General features: G+C 43.5%; 2 protein-coding genes across 3 annotated transcripts in view; both read right to left on the bottom strand.

Moving 5' to 3' along the window:
- LOC308381043 (eukaryotic translation initiation factor 3 subunit H) overlaps window positions 1-2073 on the bottom strand; it is a 36628-nt gene extending 34555 nt beyond the window's left edge. For both annotated transcript variants that reach the window (XM_080858541.1, XM_080858542.1), the window contains exon 1: window positions 1947-2073. In XM_080858541.1, the coding sequence (XP_080714667.1) occupies window positions 1947-2042 (96 nt within the window). In that variant the 5' untranslated portion in view covers window positions 2043-2073. The remainder of the gene's footprint in view (window positions 1-1946) is intronic.
- Window positions 2074-3054: 981 nt separating this feature from the next.
- Window positions 3055-9812, bottom strand: LOC308381032 (double-strand-break repair protein rad21 homolog A-like). The gene is made up of 14 exons (XM_080858528.1): window positions 9730-9812; window positions 8327-8518; window positions 7924-8053; window positions 7622-7721; window positions 7269-7375; window positions 6786-6974; window positions 6106-6228; window positions 5644-5775; window positions 5188-5411; window positions 4626-4782; window positions 4283-4428; window positions 3755-3931; window positions 3563-3646; window positions 3055-3344 (listed from the first exon to the last, which is right to left on the bottom strand). Exons 2-14 carry the CDS (start codon window positions 8468-8470, stop codon window positions 3153-3155), a joined length of 1905 nt encoding a protein of 634 aa, XP_080714654.1. The 5' UTR covers window positions 8471-8518; window positions 9730-9812; the 3' UTR covers window positions 3055-3152.
- Between the last annotated feature and the right edge of the window lie 5561 nt (window positions 9813-15373).

The following is a 15373-nucleotide window of genomic DNA, read 5'->3' as shown; positions in this document are numbered from 1 at the left end:
ACACCTGTCCTGGCTTTGTCCTCTGAAGACACACAGCCGGTCCAATTTCACCCTCCTTTGAGTCTGCGCCACACACAAAGATGCAACACACTGGCTTGAATTTTGAATCGACCCACCCCCCTCAGAACACCCAATGCTATAATTCTCATAAGGAAGAGCCCACCGACACAGTCTCCAAACCCAAGTGCAGGTGTACCTGCAGTACCACCACAAATAGGAGCTACTACCTCTCCTCTAGATCTGGCAGCTATGTGGAGGAGACACAGAACTGTGTGAATCAGTCAGACCGAGTTCTGGCCCTCTAGAACCTTTTTAGCACTTAATGCTACTCTCTATTATCCATCTCCGTCCCATTAAGGGGCAGATTTAAATTCTTTACATGCAGAGCATCTGCCCTCTCCTCTCACCTCTTCCAAAACCGTTAAAACCTCTCCCTTCAACAGGCTTCTCTCTCCGTAGCCTCCCACAAACCAAGCACCCAGAAGTGCAGGATTCTACATGCTGAGCTTTCAATCAGACATCATTATGGCTTCAAAGGATTTTTCTAACTCTTTCATTTTGCAAACTGGCGATGCGTTTTACAATGCGTGTGAACTATGTTTGTAGGGCATCTTTAAAGCGCCCTATCAACAGCTGACTGATGCAATGCTCAGGCAACATCTTTCAATAAAGCTAGGTGAATTATTTACCATCAGGTTTCCTCAGAGGGCTTCTGCCTGCAAATGGTGACAGCTCAAAATGAAGTTAGACATCCTTTAATAAAAATAAATTGCTAAATTATTCCTATTTATTTAGAAGAAAAACAGCAAAATACTTATTCTAGCTGCCTACCATACCCCTTTCCCCTAAGTGATCTCTCCAGTGAAAGAAATTCACTTCATGAAAGATAATAAGCAAATGCATTTAGTTCGGTTTGTTGTTATGTACACTTTGAATGGCAAAAGGGAGTTGACTTGTTCTGCCTAGTTTTCTAACGTGGACGGTCAATCATGCATTTAATTGGTTAAATCTGATGTTATGGTTATGGATGTGTTGGAGGGGTCCTGCCTGGAACAACATTGCCCTCTTCTGGCAACAGGAGGATTTGCATGATGCATGACAAAGTAAAGTAAGCGAAGCTAAGTTTGAAACACTCAAGGCAGGGCATAAAGAAAAAGTACTAAGATAAATACATGGATAACTATTATAGTGTATTATTTATCTTGTAATGAATAAAGGGCATCATGTTTTAGCCATTTAAAACCCCAAAATATTCTGTCCATCATATTTTAAAGATCAGTTGTTCGAACTGCTGTCTACAATAATAGGCAGCGACTGCAACACTTCTATACTTGTAGCATTTAGTAAGATATTCTGTTTCTTAAGTCTAATCAACTCATCTAGACTGAAGATTATGTTCTATTGTCGTCGCTTATTTGCCCCCGCTCTAATCTCCAATTGGCATCTTATTGGAATGAAACCATGTACTTTTCTATTTGAGAGGCAAACTAAATACACAACATCGCCTCTATAACACACTGTTACAGTTAACCTCACATCGTGTTGAAAGTGATGAGAGCATGACTTGGTTCACATCTGTGGTGACGCTACATAGCTCAATAACGTTAGCCATCAATCTGCTCGTTACGTTAGCCATCAATCTGCTTGTTACGTTAGCCAGAGACATCATATAGCATTGGCGATGCACATCCATCCATCTGCAAACAGCCAATAATATTAACGTTACCTTATAATAGACAATAGAACAGTAAGCTGGCTAACCCAGTACGGTCAGTCTCATATGTCCCCGGTGGCATGTTTCAACGATGCCCATTATGCTCACGCACTCCTCCTAGCATGAGTTGCTAGCAAGCTAAAAAAAAAACACCAGGTCCTTCTAAACAGAGGCGCCAAGGGTAGTTTGGTTCACATAAGGCACACAAAGTATGATATAGAAGCTTACTTACCAGTCCTTCAATTTGGATCAACTTTACCATCGTGTCCAAAGTACTAGATGGTGAAGCAGCCACAGCAGCAGCCGTCGATTCTTTGCGGGCAGCCATTCTTGCACGAGAGGAGAAAACGAAGGCTGAATTACTTCCTGTATTTAAGTGCGTCGGCCTATCGGTCCCGGGTACACAAAATACAATGTACAGCTGTTGTTCCCATCATAGACATCATGGTTCCTATCCCATGGTTCAGAGACTACCAAGAGATGAAAACTGAGGTAGTGTTTGCAAATCTCACTTAACGCTCAAAAAGGGCAAATTGTTACATTTAATCTAAGTTTTATTGTGAAAGACAACAAACAACAGTTCAGCCATTTTTTTTTTTTACAAATATTCCTCAGGAAAATAAACTTCTCTCATAAAATAATTTTAGCATTCATGAAAGAAGTAAATAAAGCCGTATGCTCTAACAGTAGGTTTCCAAACAGCATTCAACAAAACTTAAATGAAAACTAATAAGCAGACAGTAAAAAAAAAAAAAAAGGGGGGAACAAACATGTCAGATATGGCAATCCACAAACCAACTTTGAATCCGATGTTACCATGATGCATCCAGACAAATGTTTCTTGCCAGATTTGAATCCAGTAACGTGTTCTTCCAATTTATCGAGAAAAAAATGTCAACATTTCCCCATCTGCACAGTAGTCAAAAAATGATTTTGTCTTGGGTACAAATTCTTAAAACTATTTTATTCGACTCCATAAGACATTTTTTTGCTGTACATTTAATGATAAAACAGGAAATGGTCCTAGTGCTTTGAGATTTCAGAGGCAGAACAGCAAAACACCCCCAACCCATCCAACCCCACCCTACCCCCCAACAAAGATAAAAAAAACTTGAACATGGTTGACTATAGTAAGTAACTGCACCAACTTTTATCTGGTTAGCAAATGAATTACAAAACACTATCGTCTAGTCCCAGTGGCAGAGACAGGTTTGGACCAAAGTAGCTGGATATCAAACATGCATTGTTGCCGTCACACCCGCTCTCCTGACTTTACAATAAAAACAACGGCATGATCTTTTTGACGGTAAAAACATCCCCAAACCCCCCCGCCCCCCATCCACGCAATATCATAATAACAATATTATACGTATAAAATTCCAACTACAAAGAAAAATGTTTAAAAAAAAAAAAGAAAAAAAAAGGAAGAAGAATCTGTCTATACAATATGAAATCTTGCTCCCGGCGTGGCGATGATGTCGCTGAAGGGTTCGGCCTGGCTCAGGTCCACAGCCTGCTGCTTCTTCAGCACCAGGAAGCTGTAGAACTTTGCAGCCGCCTGCTTCTTGTTGTTGTCCTTGCACATCTCCAGCAGACTGATGGTGGTCTGTCCGGTCTTGGCTAACACCCTCTGATGATGCACACAAAACATAGGAAACAAGATTTTAACATATGTTCTTGATGGAGGTGGGTGGCAAACCGTCTATTAAGCTCAGATTAATGATTCCATGGCTGTCAAAAGGACTCAATATCAGTACACATTAGTGTTAGTGATAAATGTTTCATCACAAAATTCAAGATTGCCATCTTTAAGTCTATCCACACCCAAACTAGCATGAGTCTCTTTACCTGCAGGCCATGCAACATAATCTGGGTCCTCTTGTTCCAGCGCCTCTCCTCTTGTTCCAGGTCCGTCCCCTGACCTTCCTCCTCCTGTGACAGACAAAGGAACACTTTAAAAATCCGCACACAGGTACACACATGGAGGTCCGTCATGAACACCGAAAAGCATCTGAGGCGGGGCGCAGAGTGGTGGCTCACCTCCTCTTCCTCGTCGTCGTCCTTCTTCTCCTTAGTCTTCTCCTCCTCCATGTTGAGCTCGCGCACCAGGAGGCTCTCGGCACTCTGGTCCAGGGGCAGGGACACCTCGGGCATGGGCAGGTCGGCTTGACCCACCGACAGCACGGACTGGTCTAGGGGCAGGTCCACAGGCACCATCTGCAAGGAGAGGAAAACAAGTAGGGCAACGATGAGGATGCTGGTTCAGACAAAGGCAGCAGCGCATAGCGATTAAAAAGACCGATCGTGTGCGATGTACGCAAGCCAAATCAATGGCCCAAATGGAAATAAAATGACTAAAATAAATAAATAATAATAATAAACGGAAAACAAGCAACTTAACCACAAACAAACAAAACAGGCTTGCAGACTCACAGAATGTACGCAACCCAAATCAATGGTCCAAATGGAAATTGAATGACCAAAATAAAATAAAAAATAATAATAAACGGAGCAAGCAACTTATAAGCAACTTAACAACAAACAAATAAAACAGGCGTGCAGACTCACAGGGAGGGTCGCCTCCAGGTCGTTGGACTTGCGCTTGAGTCCGCGCTGCCGTGAGGGTGGGGGCATCAGGGTCTCGTCCAGGGTGGTCCTGCTACCCTCGATGGAAGAGGGCTGCAGAACACTGGGCTCCTCCATGATGGTCTGGTCTGGAGGGGGAGATGGAGGAGATTATAAGACATTCGGTGGCAGTTCATTTAAAAAGCAAGTTCCGTAAGAGAACCGTAATTTTAACCATGGCCAGGTTGAGGGTAGCCTCATCATAAACACCACTTCAGTGAGTATGGGGGGGGGGGCGATAGGTTTCCCCTCATTGTGGATGTGAATTGTATAGAACGGAGCTCACCAATGATGGTGCCAGTGTGGGACATGAGGTCGTCCACACGGGGAACCTCTGGGTTCTCCAGCTCCTTGAGGAACTCGTCCAGATTGTCAGCCTCGCCTCCCTTCCTCCTCTTCCTCAGCTCATCCGGCACCAGCGGGGTCAGGCAGCGCGTGAACATCTGGGTAAAGTACGAGAGCGTCAGATCTTTCACCAAAACACTTCCATGCTTGTGCCCCCCAAAGAACGACAGCGTCAGCAGCCAGATCTTTCACCAAAACACTTCCATGCTTGTGCCCCCCAAAGAACGACAGCGTCAGCAGCCAGATCTTTCACTAAAACACTTCGATGCTCGTGCCCTCAATTGAGGCCTTATGTGCCACAAGGCACGCAAGAGATTAGAACTAGCGTGTGCCCTCAAAGATGTTAGCTTATAACAGATAATGCATTAGCTCAATCGCAAACTTATTTTTCAGAAAAAAATAACTATAGCAATAGCAATATGTTCAGCAACAAGCTTAGTTGCATCGATTACAAATCGTATTAATGCCACACATTGAAAACTGCTCCAGGTCAACATCCTCACCTTGAGCAGCTTGCCGTTCCAGAGGGGCTGGGCGGGGAGAGAGAAGAGCTTCTCCACTCCGCCGGTCTCCTTCCACATCATCAGCTTTTTGGTTGGGGGCGCCAGGTCCAGTGTGGTGACGATGTCGGAGTAGTCACTGAGCTGAGCGCGGATGGTCTTGCTGTCCAGCTCCTTCAGGCTGTCCACGATCAGCTTCCTCTTCCTCTTGGCCTTGGTCTCCTTGACTATAATATTCATCATCATCATCATCATTATTATTATATCTTAGTATGCAGGGATTACTGAGTCAGAGTACAAGTGTTGGTTAAAGCTTCACACCCAGGAGTAGTTCGGAATCCACCAATAACAACATCAAGAAGCCTGTTTATGTGATGTGATAAAGCTTGTTTGGCTCTACTTATCCATCAGACTTCTAGTGCCTTCCATGACATCTAACCAAACATTGCGATTTCTCACCAGTGATGTCGATGGGCTCCAGAGCAAAGGCCTCCTCCTCGTTGTGGACCAGAGTGGTCTGCTCTGTGTGGTCTGCCATGGTGGGCAGGGGCTCCGCAGGGCCAGAGTCCGGGCTGTCAGGACCACCAGCGGCTACACGGAAACATCCAGAAGAAAAATTAGAGACATACAGCAAGACAAAACCATATTCTACCTGTTTTTATGTTCCGATACATGTAAGAATGAGAGCGAGACACTACCCCACAAAAGTCAACATCTAACAACTGGCGAAGCAAATGTTCAAGAAAATCACATACAAACAATGCCAATGATACTCGTCATAGCACACAGCAGCGTGTATCAGTATAGAAAATATAAATAACCGCAACGTAAAGTAATGTAAAATCTGGCACAAATTGGAGGTGCTGGAACTAATGAGAGGATGAACCGTAAACGAGCATTAAATAAACTGAGGAAACTTACGGGAGAAACTATCAAAGTCATCTTCATCATCTGCAGGACCCGAGGGCAGAGGAATGGGCTCTGGGGCGACGGCCGGCTCATCAAAGATACCCCCACCTTCCTCATTACTGAGAAGCTTATCCACTAGAGAGGAAAGGAATAACATGGTGATTAGTAAGTATAACCTCTGAAATGGAAAAATGAAAAGGGGGACTGCCAATGGAAACTAGCCTTTTGGCTATAATTGGGTGCGTGTACAGCTTAAATGTTCATGAATGTACACAGACCCTCTTGATCAAATAAACTAATTGATTGATTGATTGATTGATTGAAATGGGGTACTAAAATGTGCCCCAATACAGAAGCAGGGCTTACAGCTGTGCTGTTTTTCAGAAAGATTTCCTCATTAATATACACCACTGTGACTCACTCAGCTGGTTTGAATACATTCATTTAGATGTTTCAAACTCACTGTTTAAATCTCCCTGCCCATTTGGGTTATGTGACCAAACCTCAGCAATCATAGAGAAGAAACTTTTTGACACTGATTGTAGTCGAGAATGTTCTGTTGTCAACTTCCCAATTCAAATCACACTGGTTTATGAAAGCAATACATCAAATACATTTCCCATAACCACCATGATCATCAAACATCACAGTTAAGGAAAAACAAAACTTAAAAAAAAAAAAAAATCACTTACTTAAAATCCCCCCATCGCTGTTGCCTAAGTCGTTGTCACCAAAGTCGTCATAGTCCAACTGGGACTTATCGGGCAGGTTGGTCGTGCCGGGTTCCGACTCCAGGAGCAGGTTTGAGTTGGCGGCCGTGATGTCCACTTCAAAGGCACTCTCCTCGCGCATCATCTCACGGTCATCCATGCCAAAGTCACCTGAGGTCCAACGGAGTCAAACATTTATTGTATTTTATTTTTGATTTTATTGTCAATGTTATGTTTGATATATACATTAATGCCTTTTTGTAGGTTGTTAAGCCTTTTTCATTCTGGCAGGGGGACTGCCAATGGAAACTAGCCTTTTGGCTATAATTGGGTGCATTTACATTTCAATGTTTATTAATGTACACTGTCCCTCTCAATCCAATAAGCAAACTGAAACTGAATTAGTCAGATATTCAGTGATCTTGGTGGACAACCATGAGAGCGCAATAATGAGCACTACTTTACCAAAGTCATTCTCCTGCAGCAGAGTGATGTTGCCCACTTCCTCCCGCATGGTGATCTCCTCCACGCGGCTCTGGTTGAGGGTAAACTGCTGAGCCACATCGATGTCACTGTGGAAACGATTCAAAGCAGCAGAAAAATCATTAGTAACTGCAGGAACACACACGGGCAAACACACCCCAAAAAACTAAAATAAACATTTAAGTTTGTTGTGGACACACGCGGGAAAACACTCCAGACATATTTTTATTTAAAGACCACACACTTCAGATACACCAAACTATATCGGTCGAAAAATGCCAGTGAATGAAGAACTGACCGAGAAGATGCTCTCTCCCAAAGACAAAAATACTCACTCAAGATCAGGTAATGGCTGATCAAAATCATGAAACTCCTCAGGTAGGGTGATGGCATTGTAGGCAGCCTCCCTGTTGTCTTCCGGAAGGTCCACCACACCTAGGGGACAAAACAATGAAATCTTTAGGACATGCATACAGTTAAATGGAAGAGAAACGGAGAAAACACAGGGCACATAAGACAAAAAGCTAACAAGTAGTTTTTGCTGTTTATGGAGGTTCCGCTATTGTTTTAGCGGCTCTTCGATTGACAAATACCCACTTCTGAATGGCTCTGTTACTTGCATCAGCTGTTACCATACCTGGGCGAAAAGCCATCTTGATCTTGATAAAAGCTTCGTTACAATCGGCCAGGAGATATTTGGCTTTCCTGTGGTAGATCCTGACAACACCCAGCAGCAAGTGACCGGAGGTACGCAGAGCCATTTTCACCTGAACACATCAACACAAACAGACAAGTTGTGAGAAAAGTAATAACAGAGAAGATGATCAGATTAGCGAGATAGGGGGAAAAAAATCTTTTTTTAAATGTAACCTCGTCAATAAACCTAAAGAGACCAACTTCTCACTCTAGCAATTATTAATAAGCAATAAAATGACCCAAAACCATTGCATGCTATGAGCCTCATAGTATGAGGACACTGCTGTCCAAATACAGGAAAACAGAACAACCATAATATGAGAAGGACCCAAAAAGTTGTTTACCTTTGGACAGATGATGCTCTCCACGCTGCTCTCCAGGTTACACTCGAAGACGTGGGCTTTGGTCAGCTTCTTGTCCCAGTGGGCCGCCAGCCAAATTTTGGCTAGCGGCCCACGTTTACTGAGGACGAAGTGGGCGTAAAACATTGCCCCCGGTTGGTTTCACTGCGGCAGGGTCGATTTCGCCTTCGGGGGCTGAAATGAATGTCAATCTTATTTTAATAACATTAAAACGAAATATTTGCATTTCTTTTTAGTACAAGTATTCAGTGTTCTGCCCAAGAACCCAGTTACAGATCCAACCCTAGCACTACTGGACAGAAATATGGGGGCCATGACAAATCATGCATGGTACTGTAGTCACTCGAGCTTGACAAAACCGGCATCATGGTATTGTATTGGAACACGTAATAAAGCACACAACCTAATGACATAAATAACGCAAAAATAAATAACAACACATCATGTGTACCATGCATATGATCAGACATAAGGAAAATCCATCACCTGATGACGTCCCTGACACCGATTTGTCGGTGCCTAACCGTAGCTTTCTGGCTAGCAACCTCCGTGGCTATCTCGCTTATGTGGAAATGTTTTACAGACTTGGTCGTACATATTAACCCGTCCTTGACTGGCAAATCAATTGATTAACCTAATGCATTCATTCCAGGCCACCACAGCCTTCTTAATCACAATGCATGAAACATTAATTAGGTTGATGGTTAGCTAACGCTTGCTACATCCACTGCGAAGTTGAAGGCTAACGTTTAATTATTAGCTGACTGGTTAGCTACGGGCTTGCCAACTAGCCGTACAAGGCTAACTTAAGCTAAACATGGAACTAAATACATGCACTGGAGTCGATGTGGTGACTACATTCCAACATAATATCTGTAATTTCATCGTTGTAAACACTACATGAAACAAAAAATTCGGGAACGCATTATGCAAAAAAAAAGCGCGCAACAGGTCTGTTGGCCTGTAGCTTAGCCAGCTATTTAGCCGATGGGTATGTCTCTAGGGCTCTTCGCAGCACACTAGCAAGCTAGCTCAAAACAGGATCTCATTTATGAAATAATATTTAGTTTAGTTTGTGCCTAGATTATAGTTGTATATGTTTTAACAGCTGGACTTAATATTAAGTAGACCCATTCCGTGAATTTACACAGCAAACTCGTGACTACGGAAGCCGATTCTTAACCTAGCTAGTAACAGTTAGCCACATGACGCGCTATCGATGTTTGCAAGCATAGCTAGCTGTTTTCAAATTTATCCGGTTTGCAAACCATGTTGCATAGCTATCGAAAACAGAATTTAGAGCATATCGCCTGAAAATTCCCTAAGCAACACCAGTTCTTAATTTTAATAGTATTTTGCTGTGATTTTGAGTAGGAAACACTTACCAATTTCACCCCTTTTTCTCGGAAACTGGAGTCACTTGTATTTTCCCTCCACTGGCTTATTCATTACAACAAGCAAGATGGCGCCAGCTTTCGTCCTTTAAAATCGGCTGGATGTTTACAGTCAAAATTTTTGAGTGTGGGAGGAGCTTGTTTCAGCTGACTGACACAAAGGAACAGGAGTGTGCTTGGTATTGATTGATGACAGAGGGCGATATTGTTTTAATAACGGGTCATTCAACTGCAAAGGTAAAATTTGAAATGCATTTTTTTTTTACCCTTTGCGACGAGAAGGAAGGGCCAGTATTGTTTTCAAGAACTAGTAGGCCCAGGTCTTTTCTTTTACGTATTTGAATTATTTCATACTAAGGTAATTGTAAAATGTGCAAATTCAATTAAATTCAATTGTATTTGTATAGCGCCATAACAATACAATTGCCTCTAGGCGCTTAACTGAGCCCAGAGCCTAAACAAGCAAACCTGCCTTTCATTCTGAACAGAGGCAATTAGACTATAGCCACCTCAAACTGTCCCTTCATTAATAAATGTTTGATACTGAATTGGACAGTATGTGACGGCCTTATTTTCATGGTTTCATTTGCTTTATAAAACAGTTGCCGGGCAGCTTTTTTTCTTTTCTCCTAGTCTGTAAGAGCCTTGAACCTAGCCCTTATCCCACTATTGTGTTCAAATCTAAGCCTTACAACTCATGCAGTGTTTCTGAAACAAGTTATGTTTATTTTAGCAGATTACATTTCACAGCACACTGAAATGGAAATCCCCCAGACATATCCTGGCACTGCCAACAGGCATCTGTGTTGCACAATCTGTGTGAAGTTGGACCTATTTCTTAACATCTGTCAAGAAGCGATCAAAGTCACCTCAGGTGTGAAAAGGGCACATGCTCGTCAGTCAGAGCATTCTCTGTCATGTATAAACGAGAGGAACATGTTGTTGGTCTGATGAAAGAAATTACCCGCTGGTCATCAAACATCTTCTCAAACTGCTCACCTTTTACTCATAGCACGTATACAAAAAGCATAGCCCTGGCCTGGAAAATGTAGTTAACAACTCAGTCTGTTTGAGTGGATCTGTGTGAGTGTGTGTGTGTGTGTTCGACTCCTTGTAGGCCTATATATTTGTCTGGGAATTCCCCGCCACCTTCACTGCATTTCATTTGCTCAGATAAGGCCGATTTATGGTCAGAGGCGTAAGCGTAAGCGCAACAGGCCCTGCAAGCCCCTTGCGCGACCCTTGTGCGACTTTTCACGTCTTGCGTGCGTCGGGCGATTTTTCTAGACTTGCGCCATTTTACGCAAGCCTATTGTTCACACCCCCAACGCAACGCGTAAGCACGTAGCAATTCATACTCCTTAACTGAGTATACCTCGGACTTTAGTCTGGCGAACTACGCAATAGAGGTCCACTTCAGTCACGTAATTGGACACTCCTTTAACCAATCAGACCAACGATACAGGTACTTTGCATTCCGTTTTCAATTTAATCATTGAGATCGTTTAGATGCACACTATAAAAACAGATTATTATCGGGTTTTGTAGTTAGACTATCTGGTTATTCTAGTGCTCATGTAAACGGAATAAACTGATATTCGTTATAGGTTTTTGAAAAACCTGTTTAACACACCTATTTACCTATGGCGCGCCAGGTAGCCAATAGCCAGTTTGTGATTGGCTCCAAGGATCCTTACAATGCTGAACTAAGTTGGTTTAGCCGCCTTATTGGCCGGAAAAAGAGGGGCGGGACTTCCCAGACAACCTATATCTATATATGCTTATAAGACTCAATGCCCCCACATAATTTCAAAAGGTTCTCAAAACCCACCTCTTCAGCCTTGCCTTCCCCAACTCCCCCCCCCCCCCCCCCACACACCCAATGTATTTATTCTTTTCTCTCTTTTTTACCGTTATTTTTTTCCTTTTATCCCATATGCAAAGCGTCTTTAAGAACTTTGAAAATGGCTGTATAAATGTGGTGTATTATTATTATTATTAAATGTTGCATTCTCAGTTCTAATGGTTTTAGAAGCCCATTGAAACGGCTTCTTTATTATTTTCATGTTAGCGAAGAAGACAGTGAGAGTGAAACAGAAAAGATGGCAGTCGAAACTTCTTCTGCCCCAGAGTCAGGATCAGCACAGCAGCAGAAGCCAAAAGCCCAGTTATACATCCCAGATTGTCTGCCTCTTGTTGGACAGCAATCAGATTTAAGAGCAGCACTCTCTTTTCACACAAATGGAAATGGCGTCCCCGCAGTCCGTGGCCCTGTTTGACCTTGCGGTTTCTCCCACAGCCACCCAACTACAAGCTTCAGAGGAGATCCCGGAAAACGGGGGAAATAATTATCAAAGTTATGAGACAGCTTTGCGAGACGGGGGCCATCACACGACCTTTCATGCATCATTCACACAGCCGTAAATTAAAAACATGTCAGAGAAAGACTGAACCATCCGAGACTGAGAGGCATAACACACCACAGAGGCTGCACAGGTCACGGAGAGCAGATTTTCAGACAGATTTTTACATGTGGCACTGCCAGATCTGACTGTGATTAGCGACGGCCGTGAATATTCTGGAGGTTGAGAGGACATTGAGCTAATGAAACATTATTTAACAGCAACAGATCCCTGCACACCAAAAACCACCAGACACAGGAACAGTCACAGTATGAAAATGTACTTGGCCAATAAACATGATTCTGATTCTGATTTGCTGTCTTTTTTGGCTTTCTCCTCGAATGGAGAATGAAGCCGCCACAAAATCAAAGAGAAGCATATTTTTGTACAGGCAGTACATTTGTAATTAAGTTCAGGGAGAACTTGCTTAACATGTGGGTCACATTCAAGGAAATCCTTTTAATTATTCTTCAAGACAGGAGTCAAGCCTTATTACCTGACAAAATGTGCCAGTACATGGTGTCAGTACCTGTTGGGATTTGACACTAGTATACTAAATGTATCTGATTCAGAGAAATGGCCTAAAAGATAAATAATACAAAGTTATTTCAGAAGTCTTTCCACAGGATCACCAAACTGTACGTTATATACAGTATCTCCTGTCACATAAATCACAATCAGCATTGTTTTTGGTGCCGTGACGTTGAAAGCAGAACATAGTATGAATCGATACATTCTCTGGTCAAATGTCATGGCCTATGCCACAGCAAACGTCTGCATTGGGGAACTGGAGGAGAGACTCAGAACTAGTTTAATGTGCCCTGTGCCACCAATTCTGTTCGAATCCCAACCAGGAATCGTAACAGTCCCACAGACCAACAGGCACGTTTAGCGAGGGGAATCCTGCCTGACAGTTTATCTCTGTTCCGAAGTTCTGAAATGAATCCACTTTTCCTCCAAAATTCAACAAAGCAATGTCTCACACACAAGTTACTAATGATATGTTAATGTCCCTAATCTGAAGCGCTTTAATTACTGCGCCTGTGGTGTTATCTCAGTGAAAGAGCTGCCTCTCTTCAACCGAACAACACTCCTTCAGCAGTTACACTCCTTCATCAGAGAGGAGCCTAGCTCCCGTTACCCTATCCATACTGTCATAATCATTCTGTACCCATTCCTGTATATGTAAACGCTCCGTGTGAATAGGTTCTCCCTATGTATATTTGATTTATGTTTGTATGAAAGTAAAAAAGTGAAAGTGAAAGTCCTCTCTATGGCAGAGGTGGTGTAGACACACACCCTCTGAAATCCACCTCTGCATTTAACCCATCCAGGGAAGTGACACACACACAGTGAAGTGAGGTTACACACTGTCAGTGAGGTGTATAAGTGTATATGTGTATAAGCTACTGGATGACCTACATTTCCCTGGGGATTAATTAAGTATCGATCTATCCATCTATCTATCTATCTATATGTGAACCCAGCAGAGACATGGCTATAGCCTGTGGACCCAGCACCGACATGGCTATAGCCTGTGGACCCAGCACAGACATGGCTATAGCCTGTGTACCCTGCACAGACATGGCTATAGCCTGTGTACCCTGCACAGACATGGCTATAGCCTGTGTACCCAGCACAGACATGGCTATAGCCTGTGTACCCTGCACAGACATGGCTATAGCCTGTGTACCCTGCACAGACATGGCTATAGCCTGTGTACCCAGCACAGACATGGCTATAGCCTGTGTACCCAGCACAGACATGGCTATAGCCTGTTACCCTGCACAGACATGGCTATAGCCTGTGTACCCAGCACAGACATGGCTATAGCCTGTGTACCCAGCACAGACATGGCTATAGCCTGTGAACCCAGCACAGACATGGCTATAGCCTGTGTACCCAGCACAGACATGGCTATAGCCTGTGTACCCAGCACAGACATGGCTATAGCCTGTTACCCTGCACAGACATGGCTATAGCCTGTGTACCCAGCACAGACATGGCTATAGCCTGTGTACCCAGCACAGACATGGCTATAGCCTGTGAACCCAGCACAGACATGGCTATAGCCTGTGAACCCAGCACAGACGTGGCTATAGCCTGTGAACCCAGCACAGACGTGGCTATAGCCTGTGAACCCAGCACAGACGTGGCTATAGCCTGTGAACCCAGCACAGACGTGGCTATAGCCTGTGTACCCAGCACAGACATGGCTATAGCCTGTGAACCCAGCACAGACATGACTATAGCCTGTGGACCCAGCACAGACGTGGCTATAGCCTGTGAACCCAGCACAGACATGGCTATAGCCTGTGGACCCTGCACAGACATGGCTATAGCCTGTGTACCCTGCACAGACATGGCTATAGCCTGTGTACCCAGCACAGACATGGCTATAGCCTGTGGACCCAGCACAGACATGGCTATAGCCTGTGGACCCAGCACAGACATGGCTATAGCCTGTGAACCCAGCACAGACGTGGCTGCTGGCAACAGGGCCTTGGGGGGGATCAACTCCCATGCTGTTATTAAAGAGTGTCTAAACTGAGGTTTGGACACGCAGCGGCTGATTTACATGGGATTTTGTTGGCCACCGACAGGCAGAGGCATTATTTAATTTGGCTCAGCCGAGTGAGTACTGACTCTACATGTATGTTTCATCATGGTTGTTTGGGAAGAAATATGCAAAGTCGGACAGAAAACCAGGGCAGACTTGCATGGTATGCTCAAGGAGAAGCGCATGTGGTGTAAAAGATGCCCCCTCCTCAATTCACATACGTAATTAAGGCAGTGATGGTTTGATTAAGAGAATTTATAATTTTACATATCAAGATGGTCCATTTCTTTCTTGTGCCTGCCAGTATGTATTCCATAATGCCTTCACTTAATATTACAGAAGTTATTATTAGAATTCAATTATGTGGGAGCATCCATTGCAATGTTCAAGGTCTCCCTTATTAAATTACTTTGAAAAAAAAAAACATTTGCCCAGCCGACTGGTCAAATTCAGGCACCATAGTGCAATTTTATATTCTTAAAATTTATATTCAATGTTTTGTTTTATTCATTCAATGAAAATAGATGGCAACCATCAGTGTACCTGGCTCTCCGCTTCAGGGCCTGCAGCAGCATTCTGCTGACACAGCCCATGATTTGAGAATCACTGCCAGAATGTGTGAGGATGTGAGAAACACTACCATAGAGTGTGAGTAGCCTATGATGTGACTTAC

This window comes from Sprattus sprattus (assembly GCF_963457725.1).
Source record: "Sprattus sprattus genome assembly, chromosome: 19".
NCBI classification, from domain to species: domain Eukaryota; kingdom Metazoa; phylum Chordata; class Actinopteri; order Clupeiformes; family Clupeidae; genus Sprattus; species Sprattus sprattus.
Note: the sequence above shows the minus strand (reverse complement) of the source record. Positions and strands in the feature narration are given on the sequence as shown.

What these genes read in the sequence shown, in the direction of transcription:
- LOC308381032 (XM_080858528.1), bottom strand. Translation starts at nt 8,470, where the DNA reads ATGTTTTACGCCCACTTCGTCCTCAGTAAACGTGGGCCGCTAGCCAAA. An exon ending in CAAGATGGCTTTTCGCCCAG is followed by an intron (nt 7,722 to 7,923) that starts GTATGGTAACAG and finishes TTTGTCCCCTAG; the next exon opens with GTGTGGTGGACCTTCCGGAA. An exon ending in TTATGTTGCATGGCCTGCAG is followed by an intron (nt 3,345 to 3,562) that starts GTAAAGAGACTC and finishes GTGCATCATCAG; the next exon opens with AGGGTGTTAGCCAAGACCGG.